Source organism: Equus asinus, chromosome 5 (genome assembly GCF_041296235.1).
Source record: "Equus asinus isolate D_3611 breed Donkey chromosome 5, EquAss-T2T_v2, whole genome shotgun sequence".
Taxonomy (NCBI): Eukaryota; Metazoa; Chordata; class Mammalia; order Perissodactyla; family Equidae; genus Equus; species Equus asinus.
In genome coordinates this window covers 94,711,969-94,731,637 of record NC_091794.1, presented here as the reverse complement: position 1 = coordinate 94,731,637, position 19,669 = coordinate 94,711,969, and the positions used below count along the sequence as shown (strand labels likewise).

The 19,669-nt window shown below is 46.2% G+C and overlaps 2 protein-coding genes across 13 annotated transcripts in view; one reads left to right on the top strand and one right to left on the bottom strand.

The window, feature by feature from the left end:
• Positions 1–452: 452 nt before the first annotated feature.
• Positions 453–19,025, top strand: MTFR1L (mitochondrial fission regulator 1 like). Of its 12 annotated transcripts, XM_070510657.1 has the most exons (8): positions 2,957–3,241; positions 3,362–3,441; positions 4,224–4,366; positions 4,858–4,962; positions 12,923–13,032; positions 13,266–13,477; positions 14,728–15,049; positions 17,392–19,025. In XM_070510657.1, exons 3-8 carry the CDS (start codon positions 4,343–4,345, stop codon positions 17,495–17,497), a joined length of 879 nt encoding a protein of 292 aa, XP_070366758.1. In that variant the 5' UTR covers positions 2,957–3,241; positions 3,362–3,441; positions 4,224–4,342; the 3' UTR covers positions 17,498–19,025. The 12 variants fall into 12 exon arrangements, with proteins under 12 accessions (XP_070366757.1, XP_070366762.1, XP_044625971.1 ...); XM_070510656.1 differs by lacking the exons at positions 2,957–3,241; positions 3,362–3,441 and adding an exon at positions 453–857; XM_070510661.1 differs by lacking the exons at positions 2,957–3,241; positions 3,362–3,441 and adding an exon at positions 768–857 and having other exon boundaries at positions 14,764–15,049.
• The window catches only part of AUNIP (aurora kinase A and ninein interacting protein), a 30,688-nt gene continuing 28,577 nt past the window's right edge, over positions 17,559–19,669 (bottom strand). Inside the window, 2 exon segments of the mRNA XM_014855020.3 lie at positions 17,559–17,614; positions 17,617–17,628. Coding sequence (XP_014710506.1) covers positions 17,559–17,614; positions 17,617–17,628 — 68 coding nt within the window.

Here is a 19,669-nt window from a genome sequence, read left to right as displayed (position 1 = left end):
CTGTAAAAGAGGAGTGAAGCAGAGTGGGGAAAGGAAAAATGCTGCGCAGGGATAGAGTCCCAAAGCCTACCAGCCTTGGCCTGATCACAGGGGAAGGGCTCTGGAGCATAAACCACACCACCAACTTGAACTGACCTTTTGTCCCTGTATCAGTCTTTGGCTTGGGGGGTAGAGTAACTTCTCGGGTTAGAGCCTCCATTCTCCCTCCTGCAAGGGCAATTTTCTAGGGAAGGGGGCAGCTATGAGCAGCCAACACAGCAGCTGGAGGGTGGATTCACCAGCTGAGTAAAGGGGATCTGGGTAGGGCACCAAGACAGCATCTACCACACCCAGGAAAGACAGCTGGAGTGGATTTGTAAGACCTGCCATTGCCCAGGGGGAGGAATCAGTGACTAAAGCAACAATTTGCCATCCTGGAAAGAGGGTTGGATCTGGAAGTCAACCATCATCATATGAAATATGGTGGAGAGCAGGGTGGACAAGCTCTGAGGTCTCTGGCCAGGACCAGGTAGATAATTTGCAGAATCCAGTGCAAAATGTAAATGCTGGGCCCCTTGTTAAAATACACATATATATACACATATAGGTGTGTATATATATATTTTTAGAGGGCAACAGCAGAGTATTAAAACAAGCACGGAGTTCTTCTAATCATGAGACCCTGTGTGACCGCACAGGTTGTCCACCCGGGAAGCTGTCCTGTCCCTGGCAGATAGGACTTGCAGGCTTTGAGAGCAAAGAACTGCAGCCCGGGAGCCAGGCCCAGCCACGTGCTGAGGTCGGAGGAGGGCACGTGACCCAGGCCTGGATGCTACGGAGACCAGGACTGAGAGAGTTCGAGCGCAAAGAGGGAATAGGTGAGTAAGCCTGGAAGGAATTACTCTGGGGTCTTGCCCATCCATCTACCCATCTGATTAACCAACTTACTGAATATACCGTGTGTGTTTGTGTGAAAGAGAGAGATACATAAAGGCTAAAATGGAAGAAAGCTACAAAGCGCTGGAGGACAGGAGTCAAAGAGGCCCATTGTTGCTGGAGAGGACCGTAGGGGGTCTTGGATGGGAAGCAGGAACTTGCGAAGGGGACCAGGGCGAGATGAGACAAGGCAAGCGCTAGGTCCGGTAGGCCTGGAATGCCAGGGTGAGGATTCTCAACTTTGCGGTAGGGGTGGGGACAGCAGACACCGCACAATTTGAGGGGCGAGTAGTGACACAGTGAGACCTCGGCTTCCAAGGCTGGATCGGGACAAGACGTGGAGAACAGCAAAGGCGGAGACCCGCGGGGTATGCAGCCAATCAGGCCTCCGGAATCCCCAAGCGCAGACAACTTTTCCCAAGGGCTCGACCGGCGGGGGCGTGGCCTCGCGGGATGGGCGTGTCCCTCCCTCGCGAACGGCACGTGCGGCCGCCCCGCCCCCGCAGGAGCCGCGCTACAGCTGCCCGATCGGAACCCCCCTTCCGAGGGCGCCGGGGCCCGGCTCGGTGCGCAGCTGCAAAGGATCGCTTCCGGGGGGCAGGTCAGCGGAAGTGAGGGCGGTTGGGGCGGGGCGGCCCGCTGTGGTAGGAGGGGCCGTGAGGTGAGTGAGTCCCGGGGCAGGAGTCTGAGGTGAGACTAGGTCAGAAGGTCGCCTGCAGGCGGGAGCGCGGCTTTGGGCCGGCAGTCGACGCGGCCTAGTGCTGGGCGCTGTGCGAAGCCCGCGGCTCCTGTTCCCGCGCTAGTTCTCGCGGGAGCCGGTGTTGTCTGCCTCGTTTGGCAGAGGGGGGACTGAGTCCCCAAGGGGTAGTTACTCGCCCGAGTCCCCCAGCTTCGGGGGCCTCGCTCCGCTAGAGGCTTCTCCTCTCGGCCGCGCTCCTCGACGGCCCGGGCCGCCGCCTCGCTCCGCCTGGGCCAGCGGCGAGCACTTGGCCGACCTTGGCCTGCGGCCGGCTGTACGGGGGAGGGGAGGCGCGGCCCCGACCCGGCCCGCGCGGGCTGTCCGCTCGGCGAAGTTCCGCGGGGCGCCGGCCCGGGGATGAGAGCGGCCCCGCTCCGGAGGAGCGCCCGGGTCAGCGATCGGGACGGCGGCCTGGAGAGGGGCTGCGGGAGCGCGGCGGCGGGAAGCCTAGCCCGCGCTGCCGGCGAGCGAGGGCATCTTCAGCCAGTGACAGCCCGGGCGGGGGTTTGAAGGCTGCGTCGCTGTTCCCGTTCGTTCGTGTCTTAACTGAACCGTCGTTTAAGCGCCTGCCATGTACCAGGCGGGCAGTGCTGTGCCTGGGGAGTCCCTGCCCTTGGACAAACAGCACATGACAGTTCCCCAGTTAGCATCGTGAGAACTCCCGAGGAAGTGCGGGGTGCTGCGGGGTGGCAGTAAAGGACGTGACTGTCAGGGAGGGGAGGCGATGCTTGAGCTGAGTTCCCGAGAATGACTGGGAAGGAGCTCGGTGAAGAGGGTGCTGGTGGTGATCAAGCAGAGGAACGGTGTGGGCAGGCCCTGAGCTGGTGTGGGGGCTGCGCAGAGTGCAGGGCCCGGTGTGGGCGGGGGGCCGTGCTGGGTTTGGTCCAGACCGGGAGAGAGTGCGCCTGGTGAGGCTGGGCCTGACCGTGGAGGGCCCTGCAGGCTGTGCTGAGGAGGCTAGGTTTTATCCTGTTTCAAACCTAGGAATGGTGTGACTAGCAGTGTGTTCTAGAAAGATTCCTCAGGCTGTTGTGAGAGTTAGAGGCCCGGCTGAGTCTTTGGAGGCAAGTTTGGAGAGGATATGGCTGCAGTGACCAACGAGAAACCAGGGGGGCGCTGTTAGGTGGAGCCTGTGGAGGCGCTGACGTTCGGCACAGAGCCTGCACACGGGGACTCTGATGAAAGGCTGAACTGTGCTGAGAAGTTGGGCCCGTGCAGGAGGCGGCAGGATCTGAACCAGACTCAGGGTGCTTTTGCTGGCATGACCACTGAGTGACCTCAGATGCGTCCCCTCCTCTCTCCAGCTTCCTTTCCTCATAGGTATCACAAAGGGACCCCTCCCAGAGGTGAAAGAGACACCCTACAAGGGAGGTTTCCAGAAAGAGCTGCTCTGGTCAGTCCAGTCCGTCGTCCCCTGTTCGGAGCCTGCCCGTTGACTGCCCAGCCACTTCTCACCTGGGCCTTCCCAGCGCTCGTGACTTAAGCCCCAGTTTACCTTTACGCCGTGTCCACTCTGCTCTTTACATCTCTCTCACCTTCCTGCCCTGGACCTGTGCTGTTGCTGTTTTTCTTCCCTTCCTACCTCCTGTGAGCTCATCATGGGGCTCTGGGACCAGGGCGCTGAACTGGCTACTTGCCTGGGGTGCCCTTCTTAAGCAGTGATACTCAGCCTCTCCTGGAATTATGTATTCCTGTCCTCTCTCCTAGACCGTGAGTTCCTTGAGAGCATGGCTGTGTCTTACTCCTTCCACAGCCCCTACAGTGCCCAGCACAGGGCATGGCACAGGGTGGGTATTGTTGGTTTTTGATGAACGAGGGAACGAACGAGCTCATTGACTACATCTGCTCACCATGCAAGGGCAGCTGTGAAGAATCTAGTCAGGAGTGACTTCACCCATCTGTATCATGTTTTAACAGTTCATTAAGCACTTTAAAATCCCATTTCACTGATTGATCTGTAAGGTAACCTAGAGTGGCGGCTCTTCTTGTCCTCTTTTTACAGATGGAGAAACCAACATTCAGAAAGGTTGAGTGATTTGTCTAGGGCTAGAGAGCCAGTAGGTGGCCGAGCCAGGATAATTTTTGGCTCTCTTCCCTGAGCCTAGTAGACTGAGACTGGCTGGAGCTGGCCGTTCATTCTCCCGTTGTCTGCTTTACCTCTGCCTTGCGGGGGCCCCGGAGTGCCAGGCCGAGAGGCACGCGCTGGGCTTTTACATCTCATCTTCAAGGATGAGTGCTGGGCTTGGATGGTACCTATACTTTGGCTTTCCCATGAGCTTTCTAACTACCAGAGGGTTCTGTTTACATGTTTGGAAGTTTTGCCTCAGGAAGCCTAAGGGCCCAGGAAGGCTCCCCCCAGTTGGCCAAGCTCATGTAGCAAGTCTGGAACAGAACCTTTAAGGGTCTAGATTTGGAGAAACCATTGTTGAGTGAGGGCAGCCTCTGGGGCTGGTTTTCTCCCCTGTGAAGTGTCAGAGAAACCTTGGTGTTGGTCATGGCTCTGCAGGGCCTGGTTTCGTGGGGCTTGTGTGGTGGCCATTGAGTCCCCATTGTGGGGGTTGTTTCACAGAAGAGAAGTCTGGTGTTCCCTAAGATGGCCTGATATGAAGGAGTCACGCCTCCCACCTCCCCGAGCCCCCAGAGTTGCCCTGTGGCTGCTTGGTCCTTCAAGTTCAGGAGCCGGTTGAAATGTCGGAAATGGAAGCCAATGTGGTAAGGGACATTCCCAGGGCAGGGGTGTGGTGGGGAAGGCTGAGCACTGGGTCTGCTGCAGTTCGGAGACCCTCTAGTTAATTCTTCCTTTCCCCTGGAGGCCTGGAATTGGAGGGAGGCCACCCTTGCACCCACTCCCCACAGGCAGAACCAGCTATGATCTTGGCGACGTTAAGGAGTCGGCGTGTTTCTGCCTTTCTGTGCAGAGGGAAGGGAGGGAAGCCTGGATGATCCCTACACCGAACTATGCCCTTCACTGGACCCTCCCAACCTTGACTGCGCCTTGGTGGCAGCAAGTGTACCCTGAGGTGGCTGGCCAAGGTGAAGGCTGGTGACTGGGGAACCTGCCCTCACTCATAATTGAGACTTGACTTACCCAGGGTGCCCTGTCCCTGGGATTGGGGAATTCAGTCTCCCTGCTAAAGGGACTAGGACGGGGACAGTAGTTGGATTCATCTCTGAGGTTGTGGCTGTCCCTGTCTCTGCTCTAGACCATCCCAATCTGGCAAAACAAGCCGCATGGGGCTGCTCGCAGTGTAGTGAGAAGAATCGGGACCAACCTGCCCCTGAAGCCATGTCCCCGGGCGTCCTTTGAGGTGAGTGCGCTGGAAGGGCAGGGAGAGTAGAGACCCAGAGAGTAGGGGAGGATGGTGCTGCTTCTGTACCCCAGACTCAGTGTTGCCAGGCAAGTTGCTTTCCTGGTCACTTTTTCATTTTGTCAAGAAATATTTATTAAGTGCTTATAATGGACCCTGGTCACTGTGAGTTCCTGATTGTACACAAACCTGTGACCACAACAGTCAGGCTTCCAACTTGCTCATAAATTAATAACCTTGCATCTTTGATGCCTCTGCTAAGCGACTCAGATTGCATCAGGTTCCAGCAATACCGTTTATCAGTGCGGGCCGAAGGCCCTTGCTGAGCCACATCTCCAGACTCGCCATGTCTCTGCTCTGAGGGTTTGCCTGCAACCCTGGCAGGTCCCCCGCGGGAGACTGAGTGCTGTGTGCGACTCTGAGGTGAACTCTGCTTTTCTCCACCAGCCCTAAGACTTGGCTACTTAGCCACCTATTTTTAGTGTTTCCCTGAGGCCATTACTCCCCATCCTCTTCTTTCTGGCCAAGTCTGGTCACTCCTTTACTGGGCTACCTCTGTGTCTAGGGTGCCTTTAGCGCCCACTCTGCAGCAGAGATTCTTGCCTGGCCCATGTCTCTGAAACCTCCTCCTGCAGTGGAAAGCTAAGTAGCATTTATTAGTCCCAGCTGCCTCCCTCTGAGAACTAATGATTAAGCACCAGCTCCAGGCTAGATGCTTAACGTGTGTGCATTTGAGGAGCTGGGACACAAAAGAAATACTTAAGCTTTCTGCCTACACACAGGAGATAGAAATATATGCCTGAAAAGATGGGGGCCCAGATGGATACAGAAATGAGGAAGCTGAGCTTGTATATCAGGTGCTGCGCTGCAGAGTCTGTGTAGGAGCTGGATCTGGAGTCAGAAGTGGTGTCAGAGTTGGTATGAGAGTCAGGAATAGGGTTGGAAGTGTGTAGGATGGGGTGAGGGGGCTGCCCCATGAGCCAGACTGCTAATTATCAAGAATTGCCCACAGGGCTGGGGCAGGACGTGGCCCTAGCTGCCTCAAGCATCAGCAACAAAGGGGAACACAGCTAAGGAGTGTGAGAGACTCAGTGGAGGTTGCCCCAACACGTGGCTATAACCTCTCCATTCCTTTGGCCAGATACTGCTGGGCAGAGATGATCAAGACCATAGGCACCCACAGAGCAGGAGTAGGCGTGAGTAGTGTTAGTAATACTAGCTACCATTTACTGAATGCATACTATGTGCCAGGCACTGTGCGAAGTACTTTATATATGTTAACTCATTTAATTGCCAATAGCAGAGGAGTATTCCAGCTAATGAGGGAGAGCAGCTGGAGGCCCCCCATAAATGACCCATCTTAGCAATAGCTCCTGGGTCAGTGGAGTCCTCGTCTCTGTAACCTTGGAATATCACTTCAGTCCTGTAAGACCCAGGTTCCCTGTCTAAAAGCAAGAGCCATAAACTCCTGATCCACCTACCAAACAATTTGTAGCAGAAACATCTGGACTTAACTCATGTATAGGAGAGTTTTTGAGAAATTATCCGTGGATTTCTGTTGTAATTACCTTTACCTTAAATATTATTTAAGGGAATCTTGCTGATTTATTTTTTAAATTACCCATATAAAAATATTAAATTATGGAAAATAAAAAGGAGAAAGGAAAATAAATTACCTATAATCCATGTAGTCTTGACACAAATAACTATTAATGTTTTGGTGTAGTTCTTTTTTTTTTATGTTTACCACCCAAAGACTGATTACAATCTGTCAACCTACACATGCACCCTATTAATTTTTTCTCCCTCCTCCCTTCCCCATTCCCCTCTGGTAACCACCAAACTAATCTCTGTTTCTATGTGTTTGTTGTTGTTTTTATCTTCCACTTATGAGTCAAGACATAATAGTATTTGAAATTCTCTGACTTACTTCACGTAGCATAATACCCTCAAGGTCCATCCATGTTATCACAACTGGCAAGATTTCATCATTTTTTATGGCCAAGTAGTATTCCATTGTGTATATATACCACATCTTCTTTATCCAATCATCAGTTGATGGGCACTTATGTTGCTGCCAAGTCTAGGCTATTGTGAATAAAGCTGCCATGAATATAGGGGTGCATATATCTTTTCAAATTAGTGTTTTTATGTTCTTCGGATAAATACCCAGAAGTGGTAGCTGGGTCCTGTGGTAGTTCTATTCTTAATTTTTTGAGGAACTTCCATACTGTTTTCCATAGTGGCTGCACCAGTTTGCACTCTCACCAGCAGTGTACAGGGGTTTCCTTTTCTCCACATCCTCTCCAACACTTGTTATTTCTTGTCTTGTTAATTATAGCCATTCTGATGCCCATGAGGTGATATCTCACTGTAGTTTTGATTTGCATTTCCCTAATAATTAGTGATGTTGAACATCTTTTCATGTGCCTTTTGGCCATGTGTATATCTTGTTTGAAAAGATGTTCAGATCCTTTGCCCATTTTTTAATTGGGTTGTTTGGTTTTTTTGTGGTTGAGTTGTATGAGTGCTTTATATATTTTGGATATTAACCCCTTATCAGATACATGATTTTCAAATATCTTCTCCCAATTGTTGTCTTTTTGTTTTGTTGATGGTTTCCTTTGCTGTGGAGAAGCTTTTTAGTTTGATGTAATCCCATTTGTTTGTTTTTTTCTATTGTTTCCCTTGCCTGGTCAGACATGGTACTTGAAAATATGCTGCTAAGACATTGGTCAAAGAGTGTACTGCCTATGTTTTCTTCTAGAAGTTTCATGGTTTCAGGTCTTACATTCAAGTCTCTAATCCATTTTGAGTTAATTTTTGTTTATGGTGTAAGATAATAGTGTGCTTTCATTCTTTTCTAAGTGGCTGTCCAGTTTTCCCAGCACCATTTATTGAAGTGACTTTCCTTTCTCCATTGTATGTTCTTGGCTCCCTTGTCAAAAATTAGCTGTCCATCGATGTGTGGGTTTATTTCTCGGGTCTTGATTCTGTTCCACTGATCTGTGTGTCTGTTTTTTTTTTAATTTTTTTCCTTTTTCTCCCCAAGGCCCCCCCGGAACATAGTTGTATATTCTTCATTGTGGGTCCTTCTAGTTGTGGCATGTGGGACGCTGCCTCAGCGTGGTTTGATGAGCAGTGCCATGTCCGCGCCCAGGATTTGAACCAACGAAACACTGGGCCGCCTGCAGCGGAGCGTGCGAACTTAACCACTCGGCCACGGGGCCAGCCCGTGTGTCTCTTTTTGTGTCAGTACCATGCTGTTTTGATTGCTATAGCTCTGTAGTATAATTTGAAATCAGGGAGTGTGACACCTCCACCTTTGTTCTTTTTTCTCAGGATTCCTTTGGCTTTTCGAGTCTTTTGTTGTTCCATATAAATTTCAGAATTCTTTTTTCTATATCTATGAGAAACGTCATTGGGACTTTGATAGGGATTGCATTGAATCTGTAGATTTCTTTAGGAAATATGGACATTTTTACTATGCTAATTCTTCCAATCCATGAGTATAGAATCCTTTCCATTTCTTTGTGTCTTTGATTTCTCTCAACATATTTTATAGTTTTCAGTGTACAAGTCTTTCACCTCCTTAATTTATTCCTGGGTGCCAGCCTGGTGGTGTAGTGGTTAAGTTCGTGTGCTCCACTTTGGTGGCCCAGGGTTCGCAGATTCAGATCCCGGGTGTGGACCTACACACCACTCATCAAGCCATGCTGTGGCAGCGTCCTACATAGAAAATAGAGGAAGATTGGCACAGATGTTAGCTCAGGGCCAATCTTCCTCACCAAAATAAAATAAAATAAATTATTCCTAGGTATTTTATTCTTTTTGTTGTGATTATAAATGGGATTGTAATCTTAATTTCTCTTTCTGCTATTTCCTTGTTAGTATATAGAAATGCAGCTCATTTTCTGTTGATTTTGTGTCTTGTATTCATTTATTATTTCTAATAGTTTTGGTGGATTCTTTAGGGTTTTCTATATATAAAATCATGTCATCTGCAAATAGTGACAGTTTTACTTCTTTCCAATTTGGATCATTTTTATTTCTTTCTCTTGCCCGATTGCTCTGGCTAGGATTATGATCCAATACTGTTAAATAAGAGTGGTGAAAGTGGGCATCCTTGTCTTATTCCTGTTCTTTAAGGGGTAATTTTCAGGTTTTATTTATTTATTTTAGATTAGCACCTGAGCTAACACCTGTTGCCAATCATCATCTTTTTTTTTCCTTCTCCCCAAAGCCCCCCAGTACATAGTTGTATATTCTAGTTGCAGGTCCTTCCAGTTCTACTATGTGGGACACCACCTCAGCATGTCTTGATGAGCAGTGCTAGGTCCATGCCCAAGATCCAAACCGGTGAAACCCTGGGCCACTGAAGCGGAGCGTGCAAACACAACTACTTGGCCACAGGGCTGGCCCCCTCTGTTTCTTCGTGATTTCGTTTTTGAAAGTTGTATGATTCTAAGAATTTGTCCATTTTATCTAGATTATCCAATCTGTTGGCATATAACTTTTCATAGTATTCTCTTACAATCCTTTGTATTTCTGTGGTGTCCATTGTAATTTCTCCTCTTTCATTTCTGGTTTTATGTGAGCCTTCTCGCTTTTTTTCTTGGTGAGTCTAGCTAAAGGTTTGTCAAATTTTGTTTGTACTTTCAAAGAACCAGCTCTTTGTGTCAGTGATTTTTCTTTTTCTTTTTAAGTCTATTTGATTTATTTCTGGTCTGATTTTTATTATTTCCTTCCTTCTACTGATTTTTGGCTTTGTTCTTTTTCTAGTTCCTTTAGGTGTACTGTTAGATTATTTAGGTTTTTTTTGTTTCTTCAGGTAGGCCTGTATTGCTATAAACTTCTCTCTTAATACCACTTTTCCAATGTCCCATAAATTTTGGTATGTCATATTTTCACTTTCATTTGTCTCCAGGTATGTTTTATTTCTCCTTTGATTTCTTCATTGATCCAGTAGTTGTTAAGTAGCATTTTGTTTAATCTCCACATATTTGTGGCTTTTCTGGTTTTCTTCTTGTACTTGATTTTCTAGTTTCATACCATTGTGGTCAGAAAAGATGCTTGGTATTATTTCAGTCTTCTTAAATTTATTGAGACTTGTTTTGTGGTCTAATATGTGATCTGTCCTGGAGAATGTTCCACGTGTATTTGAAAAGAATGTGTATTCTGCAGGTTTTGGATGGAATGTTCTGTATGTATTTACTAAGTCCACCGGTCAAACGTGTCACGTTAGGCCAGTGTTTCCTTATTGATCTTCTGTTTGGATGATCCATCCACTGACGTAAGTGGAGTGTTAAAGTCCTCTACTATTGTTGTGTTATTGTCAATTTCTCCTGTTATGTCTGTTAATAATTACTTTATATATTTAGGTGTTCTTATATTGGGTGCGTAGATATTTACAAATGTTATGTCCTCCTGTTGGATTGTTCCCTTTATCATTATGTGGTCTTCTTTGTCTCTTGTTACAGTTTTTGTTTTAAAGTCTATTTTGTCTAAGTATTGCTACCCCAGCTTTCTTTTCATTTCTATTTGCATGGAGTATCTTTTTCTATCCCTTCACTTCCAGTTGGTGTTTTTAGGTCCAAAGTGTGTCGCTTGTATGCAGCTTATATATGGGTCTTGTTTTTTCATCCATTCAGCCACATGATGTCTTTTGATTGGAGCATTTAGTTCACTGACATTTAAAATGGCTTTTGATAAGTGTGTACCTAATGCCATCTTACTTTTTTTTGGTTGTTTTAGTAGTTCTTCTATGTTCCTTTCTTTTTCTCTTGCTCACTTCCCTTGTGGTTTGATGGCTTTCTTTAGTATTATGTTTGGGTTCCTTTCTCTTTATTTTTTGTGTATTTACTATAGGTTTCTGGTTTATAATTACCATGAGGTTCATATATAATAACCTATATAAACAGCAATCTGTGTTGATGGTCTCTTCAGTTTGACCGCTTACTAAAAGCCCTACACTTTTACTCCCCTCTCTCCACATTTTATGTTTTTGATATCATATTTAACCTCTTTGTGTGTATATATCCCTTTAAGCTCTTATCATGGAGATAGATATTTTTAGTACTTTTGTCTTTTGACCTTCATACTAGCTTCATACCTATAGGTGGCTCATTCATTACCTTTACTGTATATTTGCCTTTACCAGTGATTTTTTTTTTCTTTGATAATTTTCTTATTCCTATTTGTGGTCTTCTCTTTTCTACTTAAATAAGTCCCTTTAACATTTCTTGTAAGGCCTGTTTAGTGGCAATAAACTCCTGTAGTTTTTGTTTGTCTGGAAAATTTTCTTTCCTTCCATTCTGAATGATAAGCTTGCCGAGTAGGGGATTCTTGGCGGTAGGATTTTTCCTTTCAGCACTTTGAATATATCATGCCACTCCCTTCTAGCTTGTAAGATTTCTGCTGAGAAGTCAGCTTATAGCCTTATGGGGCTTCCTACAAAGTCACTTGTTGCCTTTCTCTCACAGATTTAGGATTCTCTCCTTATTTAATTCTTGACATTTTAATTATAATGTGTCTTAGTGTGGGCCTCTCTGGAATCATCTTGTTTGGTGTGCTCTTTGCTTCCTGTACCTGGATGTCTGTTTCCTTCCTCAGGTTAGGAGAGTTTTCAGCTGTTATTTCTTCAGATAGGTTCTCTGCCTCTTTGTCTCTCTCTTCCCTTTCTGGGACACCTATAATACGGATGTTAGTATGCTTGATGTTGTCCCAGAGGGCCCTTAGACTGTCCTCATTATTTTTAATTGTTTTTTCTGTTCAGCTTGGGTGATTTCCTCTATCATCTAGATCTCTGATCCTTTCTTTTGTGTCATCTGCTGTTTTGTGTCTCTGCTGTTGATTCCCTCTAGTGAATTTTTCATTTCCATTATTATATTCAGTTCTGGTTGGTTCTTTATATTTTCCAATTCTTTGTTGAAGTTCTTTTCCATGTTTTACTAGATGCATGTTTTTTGCTTTGTTCTAATCATGGTCAGCATATGATTGAATTCTCCTGATTTTTCATTTAACAAGTGTCACTAAGCCTCCCTGTTCCCTGGTTGTTGTTTATTTGGTTTGAGGGGCTATTTTAAGGAATTCTACTACAATTCCTTTTGTATAATTAATCATGTCTTTTTATTTACATCTAAAATATTCAAATTATCAAGTTTGCTGTTAGATCCCAATTAGCTACAAAGGTGTTGTAAAGAGCTAGCCAGGAGAAACTGCCTGTTGATGTAACGGATTGTTGATGTCCTCGCACCTGTATTCTCACAACCAGAGGGCAAGACACTCTTAGACAGTGGCCATCTCTGTTAAAAGGTAACTCTAGCCAGTCCCACTGAAGACCCCTTTGCTCTAGCCAGGGGTCAGCAAACTTTTTCTTTAAAGGGCCAGATAGTAAATATTGTAGGCTGTGGACTATAACAGTCTCTATGACAACTACTCACTTCTGCAATTGTAGCTTAAAAGCAACCACAGACAATACATAATATGAATGGGTGTAACTGTTTCCCAGTAAAACTTTATGTATAAAAACAGGCCCATCCCTGCTCTAGGCCACCATGTTGTGCTTGGAGGATATAACAGCCTCATAATTGGTCTCTTCAACCTCCCATCCATGTTTCACACAGCAGCAGAGTAATCTTTTAAAACCTAAAATCGGATCCCTACTTAAAATCTTCAGTGGTTCATTATTGGTCTTAGAATCAAAGCTCCTAATTCACTTTCTAACCTCTTGCATTCCCCCCTCATCCACTGTTCCAGCCATGCTCAATTATGCTCTCACAAACTCTCTTGCTTCTGGCCTCTTATTCAAGCTATTTCCAAACATTTCAGAACCCTCTTCTCCCCCAGCCTTCCTGACACCCAGTGCTGGATTAGGTGCCCCTCCTTTGTATTTTGCAGTCTCTCATTATCTCACCATCATGTCAGTAAATGTTTGTTGATGAATTTTGCTTCTCTATAGACCCTGCCCAACATCTCTGACCTGTGTCTAAGGGATGTGCCCCCAGTCCCTACTCTGGCTGACATCGCCTGGATTGCTGCAGATGAAGAGGAGACATATGCCCGAGTCAGGTACTGAGGCAACAGCTGGTCTGCTGGAGAATGGGAAGCTTCTTCCTAGATGAGATGGTAGACAGCAAGGAGAGTGCTTGTAAGAGACTGAGGGCAGTAGGAATGAGAGCTGTGGGCTCAGAGTGGGAGCAGGACCTGGCTGTGTTACTCTTGTAGGAGTGGATGAAGGAATTTTAGAAGGGGTGCAGTGGCCAGCTGTGTCTGACTGATATACTTGTCTTTCCCGGGTCCAGAAGCGATACGCGCCCCCTGAGGCACACCTGGAAGCCCAGCCCTCTGATTGTCATGCAGCGCAATGCCTCAGTGCCCAACCTGCGTGGGTCCGAGGAGAGGCTACTGGCCTTGAAGAAGCCAGCCTTGCCAGCCCTAAGCCGCACCACAGAGCTGCAAGATGAGCTGAGCCACCTACGCAGCCAGATTGCTAAAATAGTGGCAGGTGATGCAGGTAGGAGCCCCTAAACCAGGGCCAGAATATAACAGGTGATTCCTTTTCCCCTGGCTTTTGGACAGGATAGGGGTAAGGAAATGATGGTCCCTGGTTCAGGTGGACTCAGGCCCAGGGTTCTGGGGTTGCCCTGAGGCCTGTCTAGCCTGTAGTATTCCTTGGATAGTTTCCATCAGCCATTTTGGGCTGACAGGTTTGGTTAAGAACAAAATCTTCACATAATTCCTCCCTTGGCCACAAAAACCACCACCCTCCTCCAAGTGTCTTTAAGATCAGTCTTCCATGAGCCCTAAGCAGCTTTCTTTTTCAACATGAGAAATAAGCATTTCCCACCACTAAGAGACTTATCCCCTTTAAGCACCAATCTTCCCCTTCCTTATCCTATCTACCAGAGACCACCTCTCCATCCGTCTGCCTTTCTGTCTGCAGTTAAGGCAGAACCACTGGAAATGAATAGGAGTCTGCCTTGGCCAGCGGCATGAAACACCGACAGGTGGATCTCTCCCAGATACTCAGGGCTTATCCTCATATTCCTCCCATCCTCATTCTTTTGTTCCTCGTTAACTCAAAGTCATAGCTTCCAAACGTAATCAGTTGGTAGAACGCATGAAAATCATGGTGTTCTCTTTGAAAGCTTCACCTACTTAATTCTGTCATATGGCAGTTTTATAGAGGAATTGCACTTGAATTTTCCATTTATGTTTATTGCCTACTTTTTTGTCATCTAAGAGACAAGTGGAAGTAGTTTGTGAAAAATCAGTGTTTCTTAGAAACTTAGAAAATTCTCTTCATTAAAATTTGGGGAACTAGGAGGATGGTCACCCTTCTATTTTTGCTGCAGAATGCTTCTTCCAGTCACAGATAGCATTCAAAGGAGCAGAGTCAGAAGCACTAGTCCAGTTAGAGAAAAGGACAAATTCAGGTCTTGGTTCTGTCACTGTTGCTTCAGTCTAAACTCCACAGCCCACTGCAAAATGAGAGCTTTTAGGAGCCAAAGCCTTTATGGGGTGAGTTTTTTTGCCCTCCTGGAATACCGGAAGAACCCAGTGCTTCTGCGTCTTCTTGAGATCCTGAGAGGGGAGGGTAGTCGAGGAACCTTCCACTGGGTTAGATGGCAATCCTGAGCTCTCCTAGGATGTCATGGTATCAGCCCAGGAAATGAATGTTTGTAGGCAGTGCTTGTGAGGAGAAGATATTACTGCTGTATTCTAGCCCCAGTGTCCATCCATGCCTATTGTTTTCTCTTTCAGCTTCGGCATCATTAACGCCAGATTTCTTATCTCCAGGAAGTTCAAATGTCTCTTCTCCCTTACCTTGTTTTGGATCCTCATTCCACTCTACAACTTCCTTTGTCATTAGTGACATCACTGAGGAGAACGAGGTAGAGGTCCCTGAGCTTCCATCAGTCCCCCTGCTTTGTTCTGCCAGCCCTGAATGTTGCAAACCAGAACACAAAGCTACCTGCAGCTCATCTGAGGAGGATGACTGTGTCTCTCTGTCCAAGGCCAGCAGCTTTGCAGATATGATGGGGATCCTGAAGGACTTTCACCGCATGAAACAGAGCCAAGATCTGTAAGTATCTGATAATGAGCTCTAGTGATCTATTTACTGTTTAAGTCACCCATGGCCATTGATCTAATAGAAAGGACTTAGATAGTAAGTCCTCAGTAGTAGCAATGTTACTTCATTCACAAAGCCTGCTAAGGCCTGGGGCCCCAGTTTGTGGAAAAAGCAAGATTTCACATTTGGTTGGCGTAATCTAACCCAACCAAATGTGAGACTAGTAGAGATTTTACAAGAAGGCTCATCTAATCCAACTTCTGTCCCCTGGTGGGGCCTTACCACTTCAGTTCTCATGCTGGTAGTGACAGTGTCCCCATGCCCCACCCATCAAAGTGGGGTTGCATAATACTCAAATTGGTAGACTTTTCTGGTGGAAGGAGAATTTCATAAAGTGGGGGTTTCTGCATTAAAATATAGTTATCCATTATGCAAACCAATCTTGCAAATTCAGAGATTTGAGAACAAGGTTTTTGAGATTCATAGGTCGTTCTTAAACCTGGCTGCCCTTCAGATTTCTCAGATTTGTTAAAAATACACCTTAAGGGGCCGACCCCATGGCCGAGTGGTTAAGTTTGCATGCTCCGCTTCAGCGGCCCAGGGTTTCGCTGGTTCAGATCCTGGGCATGGACCTAGTACCACTCATCAAGCCCTGCTGAGGTGGCATCTCACATAACAGAACCAGAAGGACCTACAACTAAAATATACACCTATGTACTGGGGGGCTTTGAGGAGAAGGAAAAAAAAGAAGACTGGCAACAGATGTTAGCTCAGGTGCCAATCTAGGGAAAAAAAAATACACCTTAAGCTTGCTAAAGCAGAGCCCCCCCCAAGGAGTGGAGCTCAAGGTGTTTCTGATGGAAGCAGGAGGAAATTTGGGAAATACCTACGTCGACAAACTCATCTAGCAGAGAAGCCCTAGAGCTCCCGCAGGAGGAGGTGTTTCTCTGAGTGTGGTCTGAGCACCTGCATGGGATGCACTAGAGGCGCTTGTTCAAGTGCAGGTTCCTGGGCACTGAAACATTGGTTTGACATCCAGACCCCCAAAGGCCAGAGGCCAGGGTGTGCAGCTGTATTTGTTAATGCAGATAAAAATGCTTTTTGTGGGGTTGGAAGGTGAGGTCTCTACTGAGCTGATGAAATTCCTGTTGAAGTTTCCTCACGTAGTGCAAGGATCCCTTTGTGTCTCTGGCCCCACTTCCCTCTGACAACAAGACAAGGCTAGGTGATTCCCTATCACTTCTTCCTGGTAGTCGATCCTTAGGGGAAGTCACTTTTACCCTCCCTCTCTGGCCCTAGCCAGGTTGGTCAAACTGACCGGCAGTTCTTTCCCACATTCCCAAATTCAGCTGCTGCTGCTGCTTTTGGGCTGCCCTGAGCGGTTTTCTTTGGTCAGTGTTTTAGAGATTGACTCTTAAACTTTCTTTTATACTTGCTTCTTGTACCATATTAGATCCAAGCCCCTCCTTCTACTCATGTCCTGATCTTTTCTCCCTTGTTAATAGAAGGAGCTGGGTTGATGACTAAGAATGGGAAAGTAGCCCCGTCAGCAAAGGTTCAGAAATGTGACAGATTGAAAGCAGTTCCTCTTGTTTTTGCTTTCAAGGTTTAACAATCAATCTTGGCTCTTATATATAGCCTAATGACCAGTAAATATGTATGTAAGTCCACTAGAATTTCATGCAACTATTTTCCAAGTATCTAGGACAGTCTTTTATGATGTATCAGGTATTTTATGATGTATCAGGTAATTTCAACCTACCCCAATCTGGGGTTTCTTTTGTTCCCACAGGTCCCTTATGATGTGGACATTTTACTATAAATTCTAGATCTCTTATAAAAAAATCTCACAGCTCCCCTTATGGGGAGACAGAGCAGTAGGAAATCCTTAGCACACCTTTTCACCAGAACTAATAAAGGTCAGAGTAGCCAAGAGTCATTGGTCACTTCCACTACTGACCTGGGGATATGCTACCAGGAAAAGACAGCACCAGAATGTGGGAGCAGAAGCTTAATCACTCCAGGCCGACTCTTCACTGGTTGATGGTCCTTTACTTTGCCCATATTTCTTATAGCCATTTGAGGAAATAGTAAAGCATTCTAGTTAAGAAATGAGATCTGCTATCAGCTAGCTTGGTTTTAGACTCTGGATTCACCACTTACTGGCTGAGTGATTCGTGACTTTGGGCAAATTATATAACCTTTCTGTGCTTTAGTTTCCTCATTTGTAAAAGAGGATTGTAATAGCACCTACCCCATAAGATTCTGAGGATTGAGATTGTATTCAAAGACACGGAACACTGCCCAGGACAGAGTAAATACTCAATAAATATAAGCTATTATTGTATCTCTAGGAATCGGAGTTTATTGAAGGAGGAAGACCCTGCGGTCCTTATCTCTGAGGTTCTAAGAAGGAAGTTTGCTCTGAAGGAAGAAGATATCAGTAGAAAAGGAAACTGACAGCACTCAGCTCTGGAAACTCAGTCTCATGCTCCTGGAATTCCTTCAATAGCTGCCTTCCTCACCGCAGATGTTTCTGCCTCTCAATTAGAAACCTTCTGCAACGGTCTTGCCGAAAGCTAGAGCTTGGACTGAGAGAGAAGAGCTGGATTATATGTTTCCCATACTTCAAACCTTAGCAGAAGCTAAGGCTGTTTTTAGCTGAGACACTTGTTACAGGTAAAAATGTAGGTTGGAATGCGTCAGTCTAAAGGGTGAGATAGAAGTTTCTGGTTTTTCCTTGCTCTTGTGTGAAAATAGGTCCTAAATGAATGAATGACTTCACTGCATTAGGCCCCATAACTGGTCTCACCAGACACTTTGTGCCCAGCTGTCACTCACTCTCAGCAGCTTCCTTGCGGCAGAGCAGGGCTGTGGGGAGGGGGCCATACATGTTTATGTACATGTTCACAGGGCAGGGAAAAAATCTTATGCTGCTCCCTCATAAACTGACACCATTGCCCAGCAATCACCCTCTCCCCTATCCCTGTCCAACACCTAGATGTAGAGGTTGGGCCACTGGACCAGCTAACACTTGGGCTGCTGCGGGGAGGCCTGGGCTGTTTTTTTCCTAAATATATTTTGTAATACTGTACAACCAAATCTACCCTCTAAGGCCTTGGGCCTCATCAGTTCTACTGATTGAAAACTCTTTCTCTTCCACGGACTTTAGTTTAAGCCCAGTAGGAAAGAGAAATGGAGGGGGGAAAGAGTACCATCCTTCTTCCAGGCCCTTAACTACTCCTTTGCATTGGGCCAAGGTTTGTACCTGCCACACCATGCATGACTCAGATGCCTTCAGATCCCTTTCTCTATGGTATGTATCCTGTGTGTGTTTGGGTTGAAGCACTATCTAATATTAAAGGAAGGATTTGGAGAGATAGTGCATTTGCTGTGTCCATCTCTGAGTTGTGATCACCTTTTTAAGGTATGTGAACTTTTGTAAACGGACTCCTAGCTTCCCCTCTTTCCTTACAAGGTCCTGCTTTAATAATAGAAAACTTCCCTGAGGAGCCTCTTGTCCCTTTCTGTAGAGATTCTACCCTAAGCTCTTAAAGCAGTTCCATATTATAAGTTGCAAGCTTGCCCCTGGAGACTGTTTACACCTTTTAGGTACCACACCTGCAACATGGAAGTCTGCCACCTGGTGGATAGCATCTTGGGTAGAACACAAGTCAAATTAGACTCCTGTTCAGATCAGACCTATGGCAGTGACAGAGCATATACTATTAAAAAGTTGCTGTTTCAAAAATAAAATTGGTAATGTTTTAATTACCATCAGAGCCAGCTTTGTAAACAGTCATTTATTTGGATTCATAGCTTTTACAAAGGGAGTTCTCTCCCACCTTGTAGTAGAAGAGTGATACAGTCACATCTAGATTATTATATAGCTCAGGCTTTTTTAGGGAGAGATGTTTAAACATAGAGTATATAACTTTAAAATGCTGTAAAGTTACCACAAAAATAAAATAACAAAAAAGAAATAAAACTACTATCATTCTAGCTATCTCTCTATCCCCCCTGCTCTGGTACACCTGGGTCAGGGAGCTTTGCCTTATCACTCAAAACAGTGTCAGGAGGGGCTGTCCCCGTGGCCGAGTGGTTATGTTCGTGCGCTCCGCTGCAGGCGGCCCAGTGTTTCGTTGGTTCGAATCCTGGGCGCGGACATGGCACTGCTCATCAAACCATGCTGAGGCAGCGTCCCACATGCCACAACTAGAAGGGCCCACAACGAAGAATATACAACTATGTACCGGGGGGCTTTGGGGAGAAAAAGGAAAAAAAAGAAAATCTTTAAAAAAAAAAAGTTTATAAAAAACAAAACAAAAAAGTGTCAGGAATAATGGTCCCAAGCTTAGGTTGAGTGAGTATGACTACAGCCAGAGATTAAAAGAACACACATCTGTAAGAAGCAATGTCCCAGTCAGGCATCTGAAAGGGCAAAGAGGTGGCTCTGTGCAAGCTGAGTAACAGGCTCTTTGGTGGAGGGATAAGTACCTGCCCTGCCCCCTCACTGCTCCTGACTGACACAGGGAATTTACGAGCCACCTCTTCCTTAGGGACAGGCACAATACCAATCATACTGTCTCAAGTGGCACCACCTGCTCTATTTACACAAAGAAAATGCTCAAT